General features: G+C 42.7%; 1 protein-coding gene across 5 annotated transcripts in view; it reads right to left on the bottom strand.

The window, feature by feature from the left end:
- Positions 1–14,725: 14,725 nt before the first annotated feature.
- C4bpa (complement component 4 binding protein alpha) overlaps positions 14,726–20,728 on the bottom strand; it is a 35,773-nt gene continuing 29,770 nt past the window's right edge. For all 5 annotated transcript variants that reach the window (XM_038348501.1, XM_038348505.1, XM_038348504.1 and 2 more), the window contains 3 exons: positions 17,635–17,796; positions 15,471–15,646; positions 14,726–15,145 (listed from right to left, as the gene is read on the bottom strand). In XM_038348501.1, coding sequence (XP_038204429.1) covers positions 14,987–15,145; positions 15,471–15,646; positions 17,635–17,796 — 497 coding nt within the window. In that variant the 3' untranslated portion in view covers positions 14,726–14,986. The remainder of the gene's footprint in view (positions 15,146–15,470; positions 15,647–17,634; positions 17,797–20,728) is intronic.

Here is a 20,728-nt window from a genome sequence, read left to right as displayed (position 1 = left end):
ATTTGTGTTTCATAACCAGAAAAATGGTGCTGTCCATTTCTAAGATACTATGCAACTTGTTTCCTTGTTGGGCGTTACTATTTCCCCAGATCTGTACTCCTCGAGGTGATAAAACTCTAGCCTTTCCCCCCAGACACTCTGGGTGTTTAGTAAATGACTGACCTGAAGGTATCTGAGAAAGACCGAAAAAGACTCTATCGTTGCCGTGCTTTTTCTCCCTCTCAGAATGAGGCATCTTTGGCCACTGGCATTCCTTGCCCCTCCCTGGAACAGAATCACCGTAACATTCTTTCCTTTCAGGCAAACATTCTGCTCAAAATCAGAAGTTCCAGTGGTGTGGTTACTGGTCAGGTGGGGACATGCTCAAGTAGATACAGAGTTGGTCATTATTCTTGGAGATGCTTAATTACAGATTAAAACACTCCTTCCTCTAAGCTAATCGTCAAATGTGATGAAATATATTTGTGTTTGGTTTTGTCTTTCCTGCCCATGAGAGGCAACTGGGAGAATGGTTCTACAGAAGTGCCCACAGGACAGTCTGCCGATGGTAGATTGTGTAAGTAGGAACACCGTGGTTGGAGCTGTACTGAGCATGTGCAAGCTTTAGTTGATTATTCTCTAAACAATATCATATAAAGAGTTTCCATAGCTCTTACATCCTGTGCTGTTACGAGTAATATAGAAAAGATATAGAATGCACACAGAGGATGTATGAGAGTCACCCATAGACGCTGTTGCATGAGGAAAACAAAGCACCAGAAACTCAGCTCTCACTTCAAAGGCAGTAAGAGATCATGTATCCTGGAGCCAAATAATAGCAGCCATGGCCCAGGAGCGTGGTTTCCCCAACTCCATGTTTCTGTGTGGCCTTGCTTTCATGGAAATTGTATAGTCATAGAGCCAAGAAAGTTGAAAATCAACACTTTCCAAATGTATTGGTAGAAACCTCAGTGAGTTACTATAAAGTAGGCACCTCTGTTCTCGGTCTTGGATATTGTCTGTGGATATTCTCGTCTCCTGGGCTGATGCAATCCAGTCACCTCTTAAGTTAATGTACCCCAAAAGGTTTCATACAATAATTGCAAGAACATTAAGTGAAAGACAAAAGTGGGCAAGGAATAGCTACTAAGGGGGCTAAAGATACTCCTCCCAAATTGTAACCAGGCTCTGGACCTACAGTACCCCAAACTCTGCACAATCACTGCACTTCTCACCGGCCTTCTTAGAACGTTTAATGTCTTTCAGGGCACGTTAGTCCCATGATCCATTAGTATCTAATGAATCCTAACCAAATTCCAATCTACTGTGACACAGAAGAAAAGCTTCTGGTAGTGGAGAATGCAGCCAGATTAACCAGGCATACACGGTTTCCTGTTCTGTGGTTGACACCTTTTTGTTGAAGAATGAGAACTGTATCTGTCAGCTCTAGCTCAGAACACACAAAACTGGTTAGTTCTTACAATCTGAAGATAGCAATGCCTACATTAAATCAGGTCTCACAAGCAGTGATCCGGGCTGTGAACTCTAGTTCTGCAATATTGGAGAATAATAACTATTTTACCATGCCATTTAGCGTTCGTACGTGAAGACCCACGGGTGCGGGCTTTGTCTAGCAAGCCTCCAGATTTCAGAAGTTGGATTGCAGTATACATTCTCTTTTGTGAAACCTATAACTATGCTAAAATTAATTTTGAGGGGTCTGGAGCCTCGGCTCAGCTGTTAAAACCATTGACCGCTTTTTCAGAAGACCTGGATGCAACTCCCAGCACCCTATGGTGCCTCACAACAGTCTGCAACTCCAGTCCCAAGGGATCCAGAGCATTTTCTGACCTTCTCAGACACCAGGCATGAACATGGGTACATAGACAGATAGTGCACACAAAACATTAACATACATGAAATGATTAAATACATCTAAAAATTAAACATTACAAACACTGGTTCAATTAAAGCAAAAAAAATGTTTTGGGACAGTTTATGTTTTAAAGATGGAGAAATAGTAACCAAAAGTTATCCTTAGATACTGAGGACTGTTTCTAGACATTCTTGCTCATAGTTTCTCTATTATGTCAGGCACTGGGCCTTGTCTCCATGTATTTGATGTGTGCAGGATTAGCTTGCTTGCTGTCCTAGAAGTTGTCTTAATTCTCACCATTTTCTCAGAAAGGAAATTAAGCAACAAATAACTTTTTAAATACAGCTCTTATATAGCAGAGTCAAGATGAAAATCTAGGTTTGAAAATGTATCTATGAAAACTGAGTTTGCACATGTTACAGTCAGCAAGTCCACCAGTATCCATAGCTGTGTGATAACCAAGGAACTGTAACAAGCTCTAAATTCCTTCCCTAAAGAAAAAGATAAAGAAATCACAGTATGTCTATATGAGGAAATAATAGACTAAAACACAGCAAGACGAACGAAGCTGTGTATGACGTGAATAACCTCACAACCTAAAGAAGTCTAATACATTGCAGAATACGCAGTGTGACCCCGTCATAAAAACAACCTTCTTATCCTTACCTTCCAGGTCCTTCCTCTCTCACAGGTCTGACTCTGGCCAGTCTCCTGGGAGTAGCTTCCACCTGCTGATTTCCTATTTTTAAGTACATCCTTGGGAGCACTATACATTTTTGTAAAGAAGCACATGGGTTTTGATTTTGTTTTTTGGTTTTTTTGTTTTGTTTTGTTTTGTTTTTGTTTTTTAAGGTAATGCCTTTCAGTGTACATCAAGGAAATAATTAAAGGAGAAGACAAGAGCTGGTAGAGAGGGCTCAGCTTGGAAAAGTGCTTACTGCCAAGCCTGATGATCTCAGTTCAGGCCCTGGGTCCCTCTGTGTCAAAAGGAGAGAGCTGCCTCCCACAGGTTGTCCTCTGGCCTCCATACGTGTGCTGTGACATGCATGCATCCTCCATGACACATTAAAAAAAACAACGTTGGCTGGATAGTGATGACACACGCCTTTAATCCCAGCCCTTGGAAAGCAGATCTCTGTAAGTTTGAGGCCAGCCTGGTCTACAGAATGAGTTCCAGGACAGCCAGGGCTACACAGAGAAACTCTATTTCAAAAAACCAAAAAAACAAATACAAAACAAAAAAATGCTAAGGAGGGGAGAATAATGTTCAATTTTAAGAATTGTGGAAATAAAAATATAAGAATTATAATACATATAACTAAGTTTTATGCCTAAAATATAAAAAGCTTCTTTGGAAATTATTCAAAATTAGAAACATTAAGTAAAACAATGAGCAAATAAGTAGATAGAAAGAGAAGAAAAGAAAATGCTCATTTCTAGGAAATATTGCGTGAGTTGGGTTCTCTGGACAACAGTTGAGATGGTTTGTCTGTGGCTTGCTTATCTGAGGCTACCATGAGGAACAGTATCCATATGGGAGGACCAGGGCTGAGCAGAAATCAACCCAGCTGGAAGTCCATAGCATCAAACACTCCATATATTCTAAACCAAAGTCTCAATTTGTGAGTTATGACCCTCTTTGAAATAAAAGATCCCAGAAGCCAAAGAAAATTGAGTGGCTAGCATCCTCATGGCAGAGGATCCTTAACTGTGTGGCACAAGACAGTTGTGGGAGTTTAGAAACAGTTCTGGCCTTGAAGACATAGTACATGGATCTGGAATCTGTGCTTTTAGTAAGCACAAGGCCTGTCTCATTTAAGGTGGCCTTCTCATCTTCTGGTTGATGCAAGGTTGCAAGGGTTCAGTTTAATGCACTGGGGACACCGTATAGAGACAGTTTAAACCAGTGGTTCTCAACTTTGCTAATGCTGTGACCCTTTAATACAGTTCCTCATATTATGGTGACCCCCAACTATAAAAATATTTTCATTGCTACTTCATAACTGCAATTTTCCTATTGTTATGAATCTCAATGTAAATAGTTGTGTTTTCTGATAGTCTTAGGCGACCTCTGTCAAAAAACCATTTGGCCTATAGATTTTAAAGTATGTTTTAGTAAGTCAACAGTACATGTAGACAGGTGATGTATTTCTTTGAAGGCCAGATTTGGGGTTGTTTGCTATTGACATTGTCCCCATATGTTTCCCTTCTTCTCACAGAATAGACGATGATTTCTTAACTTTCAATTTTATTTTTCTTATGTACCAGAAAGAAACATATAATCATTGCAGTTCCCATTTTTCCTTGCTTCAAGGAATAAAAAGATAAAAGAGAAAAATGTGTTTTCTGAAATATGACTATAAATTCAGATGAAATGTGATAAAAACTAAAACTGGTTCTGCAGGGGGAAGAAAATAGAAATTTTAGTGGAGCCAGGAAGAAATAATTTATTTAAAGGTGGATATAGTTCAAGTTGTTTTTAAATGTTAGTCTGTTAAGTCAAGAACTAGGTGTGTTTGTATTCTGGTGCACAATTGATTGGATTACTTACAGAAGTGAAAATGTAAACACAAAGTGTACATTTAAAATGCAAGGATAGAAAAAAGGAAATCTCATAGATATTAGCTATTTCTGCCCACCTTTATTCTACTACTAATATTTATTATTTTAGATATGCTGTACTTATTTTAGATAATTTTTGAGTTAATTAAATAAAAGTCTGTATTTTTAAATGGAGACTAACTCCAGCAGTGTGCAAACAACTCTGCAGTGGGCGTGTGCACCCGTGAAGAAGGAGAGGGCAGTGGGCATGCGCACTCGTGAAGAAGGAGAGGGCAGTGGGCATGCGCACTCGTGAAGAAGGAGAGGGCAGTGGGCATGGGCACTTGTGAAGAAGGAGAGGGCAGTGGGCATGCGCACTCGTGAAGAAGGAGAGGGCAGTGGGCATGCGCACTCGTGAAGAAGGAGAGGGCAGTGGGCATGCGCACTCGTGAAGAAGGAGAGGGCAGTGGGCATGCGCACTCGTGAAGAAGGAGAGGGCAGAGGGCTTACGCGCCCGTGAAGGTGGTGAGGAAAGAAAAAGACCAGGAACCAAAGGCTTCACGCATTTCTTCTCTTCCTCAAAGACTACAGCTGGCTACATAACACTTTTGAGTACATTGATAGCAGGAAGGCAGAAGTGTGCTCAGCTGTCTATTCTAAGACAATAGTAAGAAAGTGTGGGAGGTGGTGTTTCAGAGAGGGCAATTTTAATTTCACTTACAAAATTGTGGAATTAATTTTGGGAGTGGAGAAAACACTATTTCCTATTTAATTTCACTTTTTGAACCACTTTATAGTTATTAAGCTAAAAATAACCAGCAAGGATTTATACATATTGTGCATTTAATATGTCAATTAGCTTCCCGATACTCCAGGAACTTATTAATAATTTAAATGCAATATGAAATGATACTGTATATTGCACAAACTAATTATAATCATAATATATTCTGGACTATTGGATAAATGTAATAAAATGTAGCACAAGTAATAAATGACAATAAAACTTTAAAATATTAGTATTCAACTAACACAGAACTAAAAAACCAAATCTCATGTTTTTAAAATAATTATCGCTCTCCCTGTCCCTTCCCAGCTTGCACCCAGAATCCTCCCCCCCTCCCCCTTCCTCATCCTCCCGTCTTTGGGGCCACAAAATCCCACAGCTCAGCCTGTTTGGGCTCTGGGGACCTGGAATTGAGTGCACCCAGGCCGGTGGGAGGTCCCCTCCTTCATTTGACTGCCCGGAGCAAGGTAGGCCTTTGTCTGAGAGCTGCTTGGCCTGCAAGGGGACCTGAAAGTCTGCAGGAGGATCCATCGTTCTTTGGGGTGAGTGAGGAGTGAGTGCCCGAACCGCGGCAGCTGCCCGGTGAGGGACCACCGACTCTCCACAACTCCCCCTGCCACCAGCACACTTCCTGCTCTTCCTGCAGGGGTTATTCTCCCCGGATACTGCCTCTCTCTTCCTGTCCCTTCCCAGCTCGCACCCAGAATCCTCCCCCCCTCCCCCTGCCTCATCCTCCCGTCTTTGGGGCCACAAAATCCCACAGCTCAGCCTGTTTGGGCTCTGGGGACCTGGAATTGAGTGCACCCAGGCCGGTGGTAGGTCCCCTCCTTCATTTGACTGCCCGGAGCAAGGTAGGCCTTTGTCTGAGAGCTGCTTGGCCTGCAAGGGGACCTGAAAATCTGCAGGAGGATCCATCGTTCTTTGGGGTGAGTGAGGAGTGAGTGCCCGAACCGCGGCAGCTGCCCGGTGAGGGACCACCGACTCTCCACAACCCCCCCTGCCACCAGCACACTTCCTGCTCTTCCTGCAGGGGTTATTCTCCCCGGATACTGCCTCTCTCTCCCTGTCCCTTCCCAGCTTGCACCCAGAATCCTTCCCCCCCTCCCCCTTCCTCATCCTCCCGTCTTTGGGGCCACAAAATCCCACAGCTCAGCCTGTTTGGGCTCTGGGGACCTGGAATTGAGTGCACCCAGGCCGGTGGGAGGTCCCCTCCTGCATTTGACTGCCCGGAGCAAGGTAGGCCTTTGTCTGAGAGCTGCTTGGCCTGCAAGGGGACCTGACAGTCTGCAGGAGGATCCATCATTCTTTGGGGAGGATCCATCATTCTTTGGGGACACCAAACACCTCCGCGCTCCTTTTGAAGGAAGAGATGGGCAGGCGCCAATGCAGGAGCTCCTCCAACAACATGAAAGGCAACATGACATCACCACAAGCCAGACATCCCGAAACAACAAGAATTGAACACCCTACCCCAGAAGATATAGAAGAAACCGACATTAAACAGTACTTTATAAAAATAATAGAGGACCTTAAACAGGAGGTAAAAAACTGCCATAAAGAAATGGAGATGACAAACAAAAAGGTAGACGAAATAAATAAATCTCTCAAAGATACCCAAGAAAAACAAGAAAAACAAGAAAAAGCAATCAAACAGGTAAGGGAAACAGTACAAGACCTGATAAATGAAATGGAGGTATTGAAGAAAACACAATCTGAGGGACGACTGGAAATGGAAACTCTGAGTAAACGAACAGAAACTTCAGAGACAAGTATTTCCAACCGAATACAAGAGATGGAAGAAAGAATCTCGGACTCTGAAGATACTATAGAAGAAATAAACTCACAGATTAAAGAACTAAACAAATCTAACAAATTCTTAACACAAAACATTCAGGAAATCTGGGACACCATGAAAAGACCAAACCTAAGAATAATTGGGGTAGAAGAAGGAGAAGAATTACAACTCAAAGGCCCAGAAAACATATTCAACAAAATTATAGAAGAAAACTTCCCCAACCTAAAGAAGGATGTTCCTATGAAGGTACAAGAAGCCTACAGAACACCAAATAGACTGGATCAAAAGAAAGCATCCCCACGCCATATAATAATCAAAACACAAAACATACAGAATAAAGAACAGATATTAAGAGCTGCAAAGGAAAAAGGTCAAGTAACATATAAAGGGAAACCTATCAGAATTACACCTGATTTCTCAATGGAAACCATGAAAGCCAGAAGAGCTTGGATAGATGTGCTACAGACACTTAGGGAACATGGATGCAAGCCTAGACTATTATACCCAGCAAAGCTTGCATTCACCATTGATGGAGAAAACAAGATATTCCAGGACAAAAACAGATTTAAACAATACGCAGCCACAAATCCAGCCTTGCAGAAAGTAATAGAAGGAAAATCACAAACCAAGGAGTCCAACAACGCCGACAATAACTCAGGCATCTAGCGACCCTTCACCAGCACAACTAGAAGAAGGGAAACACACAAACTCTACTACTAAAAATGACTGAAGTTAACAACCACTGGTCATTAATATCACTTAATATCAATGGACTCAATTCACCTATAAAAAGGCACAGGCTAAGAGACTGGATACGAAAACAGAATCCAACATTTTGCTGTTTACAAGAAACACACCTCAACCACAAAGACAGGCACCTACTCAGAGTAAAGGGTTGGGAAAAGGTTTATCAAGCAAATGGCCCTAAGAAACAAGCGGGTGTGGCCATACTAATTTCCAACAAAGTTGACTTCAAACTAAAATCAATCAGAAGAGATGGAAAGGGACACTTTATACTCATAACAGGAAAAATCCTTCAGAATGAAGTCTCAATCCTGAATATCTATGCCCCTAATATAAAAGCTCCCACTTATGTAAAAGAAACACTTCTAGAACTCAAGGCAGCCATCAAACCACACACACTAATAGTTGGAGACTTCAACACTCCTCTCTCACCAATGGACAGGTCAATCAGACAGAAACCTAACAGAGAATTGAAAGACTTAATGGAGGTAATGAACCAAATGGACTTAACAGACATCTATAGAACATTCCACCCAAATAGGAAAGAATATACCTTCTTCTCTGCGGCTCATGGAACCTTTTCGAAAATTGACCATATACTTGGTAACAAAGCAAACTTCCACAGTTACAAAAAAATATTAGTAACCACCTGTGTCTTATCGGATCACCATGGATTAAAATTAGAATTCAACAACAATGCTACCCCCAGAAGGCCCACAAACTCATGGAAACTGAACAGTCAACTACTGACCCACACCTGGGTCAAGGAAGAAATAAAGAAAGAAATTAAAGTCTTTCTTGAATTTAATGAAAACAAAGACACAACATACTCAAACCTATGGGACACAATGAAAGCAGTGCTAAGAGGAAAGTTCATAGCACTAAGTGCCCACTTAAAGAAAACGGAGAAAGCACTCATTGGTGACTTAACAGCACACCTGAAAGCTCTGGAAAAAAAAGAAGCAGACTCACCTAGGAGAAGTAGAAGACTGGAAATAATCAAACTGAGGGCAGAAATCAACAAAATAGAAACACAGAAAACAATCCAAAGAATCAATGAAACAAGAAGCTGGTTCTTGGAGAAAATCAACAAGATTGACAAACCCTTAGCCAATCTAATCAAACGGCAGAGGGAGAACACGCAAATTAACAAGATCAGAAATGAAAAGGGGGACATAACCACAGACACAGAGGAAATTCAGAAAATCATTAGATCTTACTACAAAAGCCTGTATGCCACAAAATTGGAAAATGTAAAAGAAATGGACAGTTTTTTAGATAAATACCATATACCAAAGTTAAACCAGGACCAGGTAAATGCTCTAAATCGTCCTGTTAGTCGCGAAGAATTAGAAACTGTTATCAGAAACCTCCCTACCAAAAAGAGCCCAGGACCAGATGGTTTCAATGCGGAATTCTACCAGAACTTCCAAGAAGACCTAATACCTATACTCCTTAAGGTATTTCATAATATAGAAACACAAGAGTCACTGCCAAATTCCTTCTATGAAGCTACAGTTACCCTGATACCTAAACCACACAAAGACTCAACCAAGAAAGAGAATTACAGGCCAATCTCACTCATGAACATGGACGCAAAAATTCTCAATAAAATACTGGCAAACCGAATCCAAGAACACATTAGAAAAATTATCCATTACGATCAAGTAGGCTTCATCCCAGAGATGCAGGGCTGGTTCAACATACGAAAATCTATTAATGTAATCCATCATATAAACAAACTGAAGGAAAAAAACCATATGGTCATCTCATTAGATGCTGAAAAAGCATTTGACAAAATTCAGCACCCTTTTATGATAAAGGTCTTGGAGAGATTAGGGATACAAGGGTCATTCCTAAATATAATAAAAGCTATTTACAGCAAACCGACAGCTAACATCAAATTAAACGGAGAGAAACTCAAGGCTATCCCACTAAATTCAGGAACACGACAAGGCTGTCCACTCTCTCCTTATCTCTTCAATATAGTGCTTGAAGTTCTAGCAATAGCAATAAGACAACATAAGGGAATCAAGGGGATCCAATTTGGAAAGGAAGAAGTTAAACTTTCATTATTTGCAGATGATATGATAGTATACATAAGCGACCCCAAAAACTCCACCAAAGAACTCCTACAGATGATAAACTCCTTCAGTAACGTGGCAGGATACAAGATCAACTCCAAAAAATCAGTCGCCCTCCTATACACAAAGGATAAGGAAGCAGAGAGGGAAATCAGAGAAGTATCACCTTTCACAATAGCCACAAATAGCATAAGATATCTGGGAGTATCGCTAACCAAGGAAGTGAAGGATTTATATGACAAGAACTTTAAGTCTTTGAAGAAAGAAATTGAAGAGGATACCAGAAAATGGAAGGATCTCCCCTGCTCGTGGATTGGGAGGATCAACATAGTAAAAATGGCAATTCTACCAAAAGCAATCTATAGATTCAATGCAATCCCAATCAAGGTCCCATTAAAATTCTTCACAGAGATTGAGAAGACAATAATCAACTTTATATGGAAAAACAAGAAACCCAGGATAGCCAAAAAAATCTTATACAATAAAGGTACTTCTGGAGGCATTACCATCCCTGACTTCAAACTCTATTACAGAGCTACAGTATTGAAAACGGCTTGGTATTGGCATAAGAACAGAGAAGTTGACCAATGGAATCGTATAGAAGACCCGGATCTTAAACCACAAACCTATGAACACCTGATTTTTGATAAAGGAGCCAAAAGTACACAATGGAAAAAAGAGGGCATCTTCAACAAATGGTGCTGGCATAACTGGATGTCAACCTGTAGAAGAATGAAAGTAGATCCATATCTATCACCATGCACAAAACTCAAGTCCAAATGGATTAAAGACCTCAATATTAATTTGAACACATTGAGATTGATAGAGGAGAAAGTGGGAAGTACTCTACAACAAATGGGCACAGGGAACCGTTTCCTATGCATAACCCCAGCTGCACAGACTTTAAGGGCAACATTGAATAAATGGGACCTCCTGAAGTTGAGCAGCTTCTGTAAAGCAAAGGACATTGTCACTAAGACACAAAGGCAGCCTACTGACTGGGAAAAGATCTTCACCAACCCTGCAACTGACAAAGGTCTGATCTCTAAAATATATAAGGAACTCAAGAGACTAGACGGTAAAATGCCAATTAACCCAATTAAAAAATGGGGCGATGAACTGAACAGAGAATTCTCAACAGAAGAAGTTCGAATGGCCAAAAGACACTTAAGGTCATGCTCAACCTCCCTAGCTATCAGGGAAATGCAAATCAAAACAACTTTGAGATATCATCTCACACCTGTCAGATTGGCTAAAATCCAAAACACCAATAATAACCTTTGCTGGAGAGGTTGTGGGGTAAGGGGCACACTCATCCATTGCTGGTGGGAATGCAAACTTGTGCAACCACTTTGGAAAGCAGTGTGGCGGTTTCTCAGGAAATTCGGGATCAACCTACCCCAGGACCCAGCAATTCCACTATTGGGAATCTACCCAAGAGATGCCCAATCATACAACAAAAGCATATGCTCATCTATGTTCATAGCAGCATTATTTGTAATAGCCAGATCCTGGAGACAGCCTAGATGCCCTTCAGTGGAAGAATGGATGAAGAAACTGTGGAATATATACATGCTAGAATACTACTCAGCGGTAAAAAACAATGACATCTTGAATTTTGCAGGCAAATGGATGGAAATAGAAAACACTATTCTGAGTGAGGTAACCCAGACCCATAAAGATGAACATGGGATGTACTCACTCATATTCGGTTTCTAGCCATGATTATAGGACATCGAGCCTATAAGTTTGGGATCCTTGAGAAGATAATAAGAAGGTGAACTCCCAAAAAAGATATAGTAATCCTCCTGGATATTGGAAGTAGACACGATCGCCAGGCAAAATTGGGAACTTGAGGGTTGGGCAAGACTGGGCCAAGGGAAGATGGGGAGAGAAAAGTGTGAAGGGGAGACCGGGGGGAGCTCGGAGGAATGGGGTGCTTGGGATATAGGAAGGGTGGATATGAGAGCAGTGAAGCATATATCTGAATTTAAGGAGCTACCTGAGGGTTGTCAAGAGACTTGACCCTAGAGGGGTTCCCAGGTTTCCAGGGAGACGCCCCCAGTTAGTTCCTTGGGCAGCTGAGGAGAGGGAGCCTGAAAAGGCCAGTTCCTATAGCCATACTGATGAATTTCTTGCATATCACCATAGAACCTCCACCTGACGATAGATGAAGAAAATGACAGAGCCCCACCTTGGAGCACCGGACTGAGCTCCCAAGGTCCTGATGAGGAGCAGAAGGAGAGAGAACATGAGAAAGAAAGTCAGGACCGTGAGGGAACCTCCAGCTGGCGACAGATGGGGAAGGTGACTGAGCCCCACATTGGAGCACTGGACTGAGCTCCCAAGGTCCCGATGAGGAGCAGAAGGAGCGAGAACATGAGGGAGAAAGTCAGGAACGAGAGGGGTGCGTTCACTCATGGAGACGGTGGGACAGAACTAATGGGAGATCACCAACTCCAGTTGGAATGGGACTGATGGATCATGCGACCAAACCCGTCTCTCTGAGTGTGGCCAACAGCGGGGGCTGACTGAGAAGCAAAGGACAATGGCTCTGGGCTCTGATTCTTCTTCATGGACGGGCTCTGTGGGAGCCTTCTCAGCTTGGTCGATCACCTTCCTGGACCTGGGGGGAGTTGGGAGGACCTTGGTCTTAGCATAGAGTGGGGAACCCTGATGGCTCCTTGGCCTTGAGAGGGAGGGAGGGGAGGTATGGGTGGAGGGGAGGGGAGGGAAGGGGGAGAAGGAGGGGAGAGAAAGGGGAGAAGGAGGGGAGGGAGGGGGGAGGAGGAGGGAAGGAGATGGAAATTTTTAAATATAAAAAAAATAAACCATGAGAAAAAAAAAATAAAATAATTATCTAATGAATGAAGCTATTCTGCAGGGACATTTGGTGCCGAGAGGGGAGTGATGTAGTCTCAGATAGTGATGGCAAAATACAGAGGAAGAATTAGCAAAAGCAGGTGTATGAAAATAAAAAAAAACTTTCCATATAATTATTAATATTTGACCCCAAAGCCCCAGCCAGTGTGTGCTCTTTTCTCCCTAGGCACTCAAAACAGCTAAAGAGAAGAGCTGCTGGCGGGTGCAGAGAAAGTCTGTTCGGATTCCCTCTGTTTAAATCTGTCAGCCCTAACAGAAACCTGTGATGTAACCATTTATAATGTGATATATATCTACAGACCACCAGATAAGTCAATAGTAATGTTTTTCTAAATATTATTTAATATTTTGTTATCAATTATCACCCCCTGCCCCGCCTCCCTCTGGCATCAATGACGAGTGAGCAAATGGCTGAATGTGCCCTCCTTCTCTTCTTAGTTCTACCGGCAGGATTTTAAAAATCCCTTTCCTATTGCTCGTTTTCATTCTCTGAATACATATCTGTTGTGAGTCATGCAGACGAGTTGACTGTTGTCCTACATAAGGCGCCTAAACGGTGAGACGAAGAAAGGGAATACTGTTCTGAGACTCCGGAGGCACCGACAGAGCTCACGAATAACTCCCGCACCTGGAGCCAAGTGGCCCGGTGCGTTGTTGAATGATTAATAGATTAAGTTGTTTTTCAAGTGGGTTCAGCAAACGTTTGATTTGTGAGAACATAGCAGGCAGACGGAATCAGCAGGAGAGACGGCTCACTCTGAAAACTGGGAGGGAATTGTGTCAGCGGCCACAGGAGGGACAACCAGGGACCTGACAGGAACGACGACAGCTTCATAGAGAGAGAGTGGCGAGCTACGACATGTCAGCCGACATGTCTAGGTGACTCTAGAAAAAGGTCTTCTGCAATCGGTTCCTACATCCGTGTGGTCCACCCTGAAGTTCCCTGCGAACACCTCCATGAGAGTGGTCCTCTTCCCTGCAGTAAGCTTTGCAGCCTCTGGGAGTCAGTGCGGCTGGGGTGAGCAAGTGGATACAAGCCCCAGCTTCTCACCAGGAGGAGGTTAGCTCAGAGTTATGGTCCACAGGTCCTCAGAGAGCTGTCGGCCTGATTGGGTCCCTGGGAGCCACAGCAACAGCATCCTCACTAACGGTCCCTCTTTGGTTCTCTTTCTTTTCCTGTATAACCATCCCCTCCCAGCGCTTACCAGAACCACCTAAGTAAATCAGGGGTCGCATATGCTTGAATCTGAGGAAAACCAGAAAGACATTCCAAGTCGCCTCTTAGTATCGGGCAATGGCTCTTGTGAGGGCAGACAGGGAAGCCACATGTACCCCTCCAGAAGCTCAGGCACATCTGTCTCATCTAAGGCCCGGTGAAAATGTGCTATGTATTAATGGCCTCCTTGCAGGATGTTTGGAGAAAGTCAACGAAAAGACTCATGCTCTCCACAGAGTTCCATTGGGAAGAGACAACAGGAGACGCTGAGACAAGAATGAGGAAGACTTAGTGGGAGCAAGCGCTGGTGTCTGGAAATCTGTGATGCCCCAGAGAACTCCGATACAAACGACGGTGACACAGGGCTTTTCCTCCGGTGTTTGGGAAGTGGCTCCAGCCACGTTCATTCAATATCAAGGAAAATGGCGATCAAATCAGATGGAAGACTGGAGAAGATGAAGGTGGCTGATGTGGTCTTCATAGGCATCAGTTCCTTGAACTTTCTTCTCGGGGTGGAGTAAGGTGAGAGAGACTAGGTGCGTCCCCTTCAGGGAGGTTAATGACTGACATGAGGCCCGAATGAAAAGAGGCACTCTTCACGGTTTGTGGGAGGCCTTCAGTGGGTAGCCTGGACTGGGCTGGTTGGGAATGGGGGATGGGGCGTGTTGACAGTTACCCTGAACTCCAAGGACCTGGATGACTTGCACGTATGAGGCTGAGAGAAAGGCAGTCCGGGGACCCAACAGTGTGAGTGCACTGAAATGAAATTTGTAGCATGTATTTTAAATAAATGTATTGATTTTCTATAATAGCAAATGAATACAAGAGCAACATTGATTTTTTTTAATTGAAAAAGAATGTTCCTGTTATATTTAGAATAGCAGATTTATGGGCCACAGATCATTGATTATTTCATAAACTTAAAACATCATGCTTGAATGAATTATTCTAACAGATATTTATTATCATGAGCATTGGTGCCAAAGTGACAAAAGGTGCCGAATGCAAGCGGTCTGTGGGGACAGTGAAGTCAGAAAGACAATGAGGTACTTCTTCCTCCGTCCTGAGGAAGCTGGCGTCATCACTCCTGGACGGTTTGTTTTGCCTTGGTTATCTGTAGCTCTAACAGTTCAATCTCCCGAGACAGCTTGTAAATCTCCAGGGCCATTTGCACATCATTTGGATTTGACAGACATCGCATCAGCTTCTTGCCTGCGAACACATGCTCACAGTCTTTCTCCTAAAAGAGATAGAGATTTGGGGTAGCAGTGAGTGGCATCAGATGAGCATCAAGAAAGAGAGCAGCATGACATTACATGGTCTAGAAAAACAGGAGGCGGTACTCCTAGATCTGTGGAACTTCACTTTTTCGGGATTCGCTATCTCACATCCTCAAATGAAAGTAGGAAAATGTGCTGTGCCAGCTTATCAAACGTCTTCGAGGAAAAAACAGGTTCTCTGGATGACTTAGGAATGATTCACAACAGGTCATAGGTCAGCGTTGTTGGCTGGGAAAACCATTTTAGTGTTTGATGGCACAAGACTTCTTGATTTGTGTCACTTACCTGCTCACATTTGGGCATCTCTGGGTACCAGGTTCCATTCTCTAAACAAGTGATATTTGGGGACCCAAGCAAGGCAAAGCCAGAGTAACACTGGATGGCAACATTTTCAGATTCAATATACTGGTCTTTATTGGCAGACAGCATTCCATTTCTTATCTCTGGTTTCTGGCATAGAGCTATAAGGAAAGCATGTTTTAGATAACTGTGATCTGAGGAGAAAGACATAATACTCTGCAGTAAAGAGAATGAGCTGAACTTGCATGGAACTTATTCCACATTCCATTCATTTTGTTAGCCAAATATTGAGGAGCATTTTTGTTGTTGAGCATAACAGTCTATGTGTACAGTACGACTATGACTTAGGTCTCGTGATTCTCCTGCTACGTGACTCTATTATTTTCCTGTTTTAGGAAGAAGAAAACTCAGATAGGGAGAAGGTAGAAATTGTTTATAATTGTTTAAATAACATGACAGGATAGTTGCAAAAGTGTCTATGATCCCAGATCCTCTCTTGACACATTAATTCTTATTGTAAATAGTTCTGTAAGACTCTCATCATGAAGTTTTGATATTCTTCTGTGAGCAGTGGGAACAGTTATGTCAAATAAATTATGCACTACCGTGACTATAATTATACTAATATTAAAGGAACATAAAATAAGACTTAATCTTGACTCCTCTTGCTCCCTAAATGGCACTGTGTTTTCTCAACACACCACATCTACATCATGGTGGGTCATTGATGTGGGAGAGTCTTCTGTTTGAGTTGATTTCATTGGCTAATAAAGAAACTGCCTGGCCCATTTGATAGACCACCCCTTAGGTGGGTGGAGTAGACAGAACAGGAAGGAGGAAGTGAGGTAGATGGCTCAGTCAGATGCCACGCCTCACCTAAATTAGGCAGACCACCGTGCCTCTCCAGAGAGAGAAGCCAGACGCAATGAAGCTCCAGCCCAAGATGGACGTACGCTAGAATCTACCTGGTAAGGCACCACTTTGTGGTGCTACACAGATTATTAGATATGGGTTAGTCAAGATGTGAGTAAGAGGCTGAAAATAATGGGCCAGGCAGTTTCTTTATTAGCCAATGAAATCAACTCAAACAGAAGACTCTCCCACATCAGGTCATACCTTGGTAGAAGTTCTGATGGCAAAACCTGTCACCCTAATGTTTGAAATTAACCCAACAGAGACTGTACTCATGCCAGAACAAGTTTTGTTGAATTTTTTTTTACAGGCTCACAGGTATAATTATAAAATGTTTTGCTTCTATAATATGATTCCTAAACTATCCTTATATGCTCATAGATTGGTGCCTGACCCAATAGTCATCAAAAAGGCTCTTGCTGGTAACTGGTGGGGGCAGATGCAGAGACCCATAGCCAAACATTAGGTGAAGAGAGAGCCCAAATTGAAAATCTTCATTGCGTTTGTCCCCTTGTAACTCCAGGAACCCTATGGAAGAGGGGGAGAAAGAAATGTAGGAGCCAGAGGGTTCAAGGGTACCAGGAGAACATGGCCCACAGAATCTACTATGCAGGACTCATAGGTGCTCACAGAGACTGAAGAAGCAATCATGGAGCCTGAATATGTCTGCACTAGGTCCTCTGCACAGATGTGATAGCTGTTAGCTTGATATTTTTGTGGGGCCGCTAACAGTGGGAATGAAGGTATCTCTGTCTCTTGTCTGTTCTTGAGACCTTTTTCCTTTTACTGAGTTGCCATGCCCAATCTTGATATAAGGGTTTATGCCTACTCTTATCCAATCTTGTTATGCCAAGTTCGGTGGACATTCCTGGGAGGTCTGCTCTTTTCAGAAGGAAAACAGAAGAAGAATGGATGGCAGAGAGTGGAGGTAGGATGGGGGCACAGGAAGGATGGGGAGGGGAAACAGGTTGGTGTGTATTGAAACAAAAAAGAAAGAAAGAAAGAAAGAAAGAAAGAAAGAAAGAAAGAAAGAAAGAAAGAAAGAAAGAGGAAGGGAGGGAGGGAGGGATGGAGGGAGGGAGGGAGGGAGGGAGGGAGGGAGGGAGGAAGAAAATCATATAGTTACAAGAAAAAAATCAAATGTTTTATATTTCATCTGTCGGGGAATAACTTTGCTCTCATTCCTGACAATAATTCTAACCATGCAGTCGTGAGATGGGAAGGAGGAGGAAGTTACCTTTACACTGTGGAGGTTCTGGTGTCCATTGTGAAATCCAACAGTAGATGTCTGCCTCTCCAACAAGTCTGTATCCTTTATCACATTCATATGTAGCCTTAGTACGGAATCCTGGAGATTTTGTATAACGTCCATTGGCGATGTTTGGAGGAAAATTGCAATCTTCATGATAAAACATAAGAGAAAAGGTGAGCTTGCAAAATGTGTCAAACAGCACTTTCCAGGATTTGTGTGTCCTGGATACTCCATTCTATCCTCCCTTTCCCCTGCCTGTAAGATCACTGGACCAAAGCCACATGCTTGAATGACCTTCCTGGAAGAGTCGGGTTCAGGAACCTGGAAGTCTCAGAGACCCACTGATATAATTTGGATGATGAATTTCCTCGAGTGACCTATAAGTTAAAGGCTTAGCTCCTAGATGGCACTATTGGAAGGTGAGGCTCAGCTCCCAGGTGGCACTATTGGAAGGTGTTGGGAACTTTACAAGGACCCTGCCTCATGGGAGGATCTTAGGTCACTAGGAGCTTTCTCTTTATGGAGACTGTGTAACTCCAGTCCTCTTGTCTCTTTCTTTCCTCTGTTTCATGATTGGGCAAATAGTTTTGTTCCAACTTACACTCCAGCCATGACCTATCACCTTAACACAAGTCCAAAGCAATGGACTAAGCCTCTAAAACTGTAAGCAAGCCCTCATTGGCTGTTTTCTTTTATGGACGTTGCCTTGGTCGTGGTGTCTCTCCACAGCAATAGTGGATGAGTGATGAGTGATGAGTGGCTAAGGCGACAGGTTTTCTCTGTGTAACTGTCATAGTCCTGGCTCTTCTGGAACTCACTTTGTAGAACAGGATAGTTTTGAACTCACAGAGATTCACCTGCCTCTGCCTCCCAAGTGCTGGGATTAAAAGGCGTGAGCCACCACCACCCAGCGCAACACTCTTAGGTAAATATGTTGAAATAGTCATTCTCCTCATATTTCTATTAAATTTGCCAGCTTCCTGACTCTAAACTTAGGATTTTAGGGACCTCGGTCTTCTCTGAAGAACAACAGCTGAGCCCTTTCATAGCCTCTTTACCTCACATGATATATTTACTATAAAAGATTAATTCAGCCTTGAGCACATAAAATCACTGATTTAGCAAAGTTCTGTCTTTCCCATTCTTATCAGAAAAGAGGTTATGAACAGCATTTGCGTACTTGGGAAAGCCAAGAGCACACTTTCTCAGCTTGGGTCTCAGACTGTGATAATTCTCCTGTCTGTTCTAGTAGGGCAGCTGTTCTCTCCACAGAGTTCACCTAAAACCACCTGCATATCATACATTTACATTATGACTCATAGCAGTAGCAAAATTACAGCTATGTAGCAGCAACAGAAATGGTTGTATGGTTGGGGGTCACCACAGCATGAGAAACTGTATTAAGGGGTCACAGCATTAGGAAGGTTGAGAACCACTGCAGTAGAGCCGAAAGATGAGAGCCGAAAGATGTCTTAACAATCCATAGCACATTACATTGATCCAATATATTAATGGCATCATGTCAGTTCTAGTGATGAGCATGAAGTTGTTACCACGATGATACTCAATGCACAGAATATGAATAGTCCAAGACTTGCCACAGTTACAAGTTTTTTACTTTCAAGGTTCAGTAACTGTTAGGACATCCACTGAAGCCAAGGTCACATGATTGTTACTTGCTCATCCTCCTATAAGAAAGAGGCTGCTCACCAAGCTGTTCTTTTCTTTTTCTTTTTTTTTTTTTTTTTTTTTGAGTTTTTCGAGACAGGGTTTCTCTGCAGCTTAGGAGCCTATCCTGTAACTAGCTCTTGTAGACCAGACTGGCCTCAAACTCACAGAGATCTGCTTGCCTCTGCCTCCCAAGTGCTGGGATTAAAGGTGTGAGCCACAACCACCAGGCTCACCAAGTAGTTCTTTCCAGAATCTAGAGGCAGCATGATCAACACTTGGGAATATTGCCCTACCCCCTATACTAGGTGACAAAGGAGACTGCCAGGGTTGAGAGTTGCTCCTGTTTTGAGAGAAATGTTTAGAAGATCTGGATGAGCCTATAGTGAAGTCATGCTGATGCTAGTCTATAGGATTGGACTTTGTGTGTTGAAGCTGGCTATCATAGGGAAATCTTCAAATGTCGGTGGGACAGTTACATCACAGACTACTGAGATCCTAAAGGAAGGATGTGTACTGCAGATGAGAATTCCATGCTGATTGAAACACAAACCTTGGCATTTTTCCATTTTACTTAGTCCTTAGACAGAGCTCCTGACCTTGGATCAGATGACCAAATAGCCATTTGTCGTGACTGAGATCTGTCAAATGTACAGAGTTATAAAAGCCAGGCAAGTAAGATCCATTATAAAATAGAAATGGAACATCCGGGATCAAACACTTCTGAAAATGCACCCCAGAAAGTTCAGTCCCTGCTGCTATATGGGTGCCTTAGCTCACACATCTGGCTATAGGATCATGCACTCTAACTCACCAGCGGGGCTAGAAAAGGTCTCAGCATCTCTCATAGATGGGCATTTTGTTATGTGTGTGCAAGTTGAAATGAATGGAGGTTACATTAAACCCATACAGGGTCATCTCAGAAGACAATAGTAAAGGGGAGCCTTCCTAATAAGACAAGCTATAGGTGGCACACCTGAAAATAAGAGGCCTGAGAACAGACTAGATTGGGATTATTGAGATAGAATGAAAGCTTTCTCTGGTCAGATAACTATAAGGAGAAAGACTGGAACACTGGGCACAAGAGTCCTAGCAAGGAAGTAAACGAAGTAGGTAAGTAGAAACACAGAAATGGGCAGGAAGACTGAAGGTTTTGTGTGTATGTTAATAGCAATACATCCCCTATAGAAGAGGCATTAAAGGACAGAGTAGATATCTACCAGTTAAAGCTGGACATCCCTGTCACTGGTGAAATCAAATGAGTAGAATCAGGGAGTGGGAAGAATGGTTTCCGTGGTGGTTGAGTGGAACTCATGCAGTCAACAACATGGACTCCCATTCACCAAGGCCAGTCACCTGGTGTGGGAAGGCCTTCTATCTATGTGTTGCTTTTATTGATTAATGAATAAAG

The sequence above is a fragment of the Arvicola amphibius genome, chromosome 12, assembly GCF_903992535.2.
Source record: "Arvicola amphibius chromosome 12, mArvAmp1.2, whole genome shotgun sequence".
Taxonomy (NCBI): domain Eukaryota; kingdom Metazoa; phylum Chordata; class Mammalia; order Rodentia; family Cricetidae; genus Arvicola; species Arvicola amphibius.
Note: the sequence above shows the minus strand (reverse complement) of the source record. Positions and strands in the feature narration are given on the sequence as shown.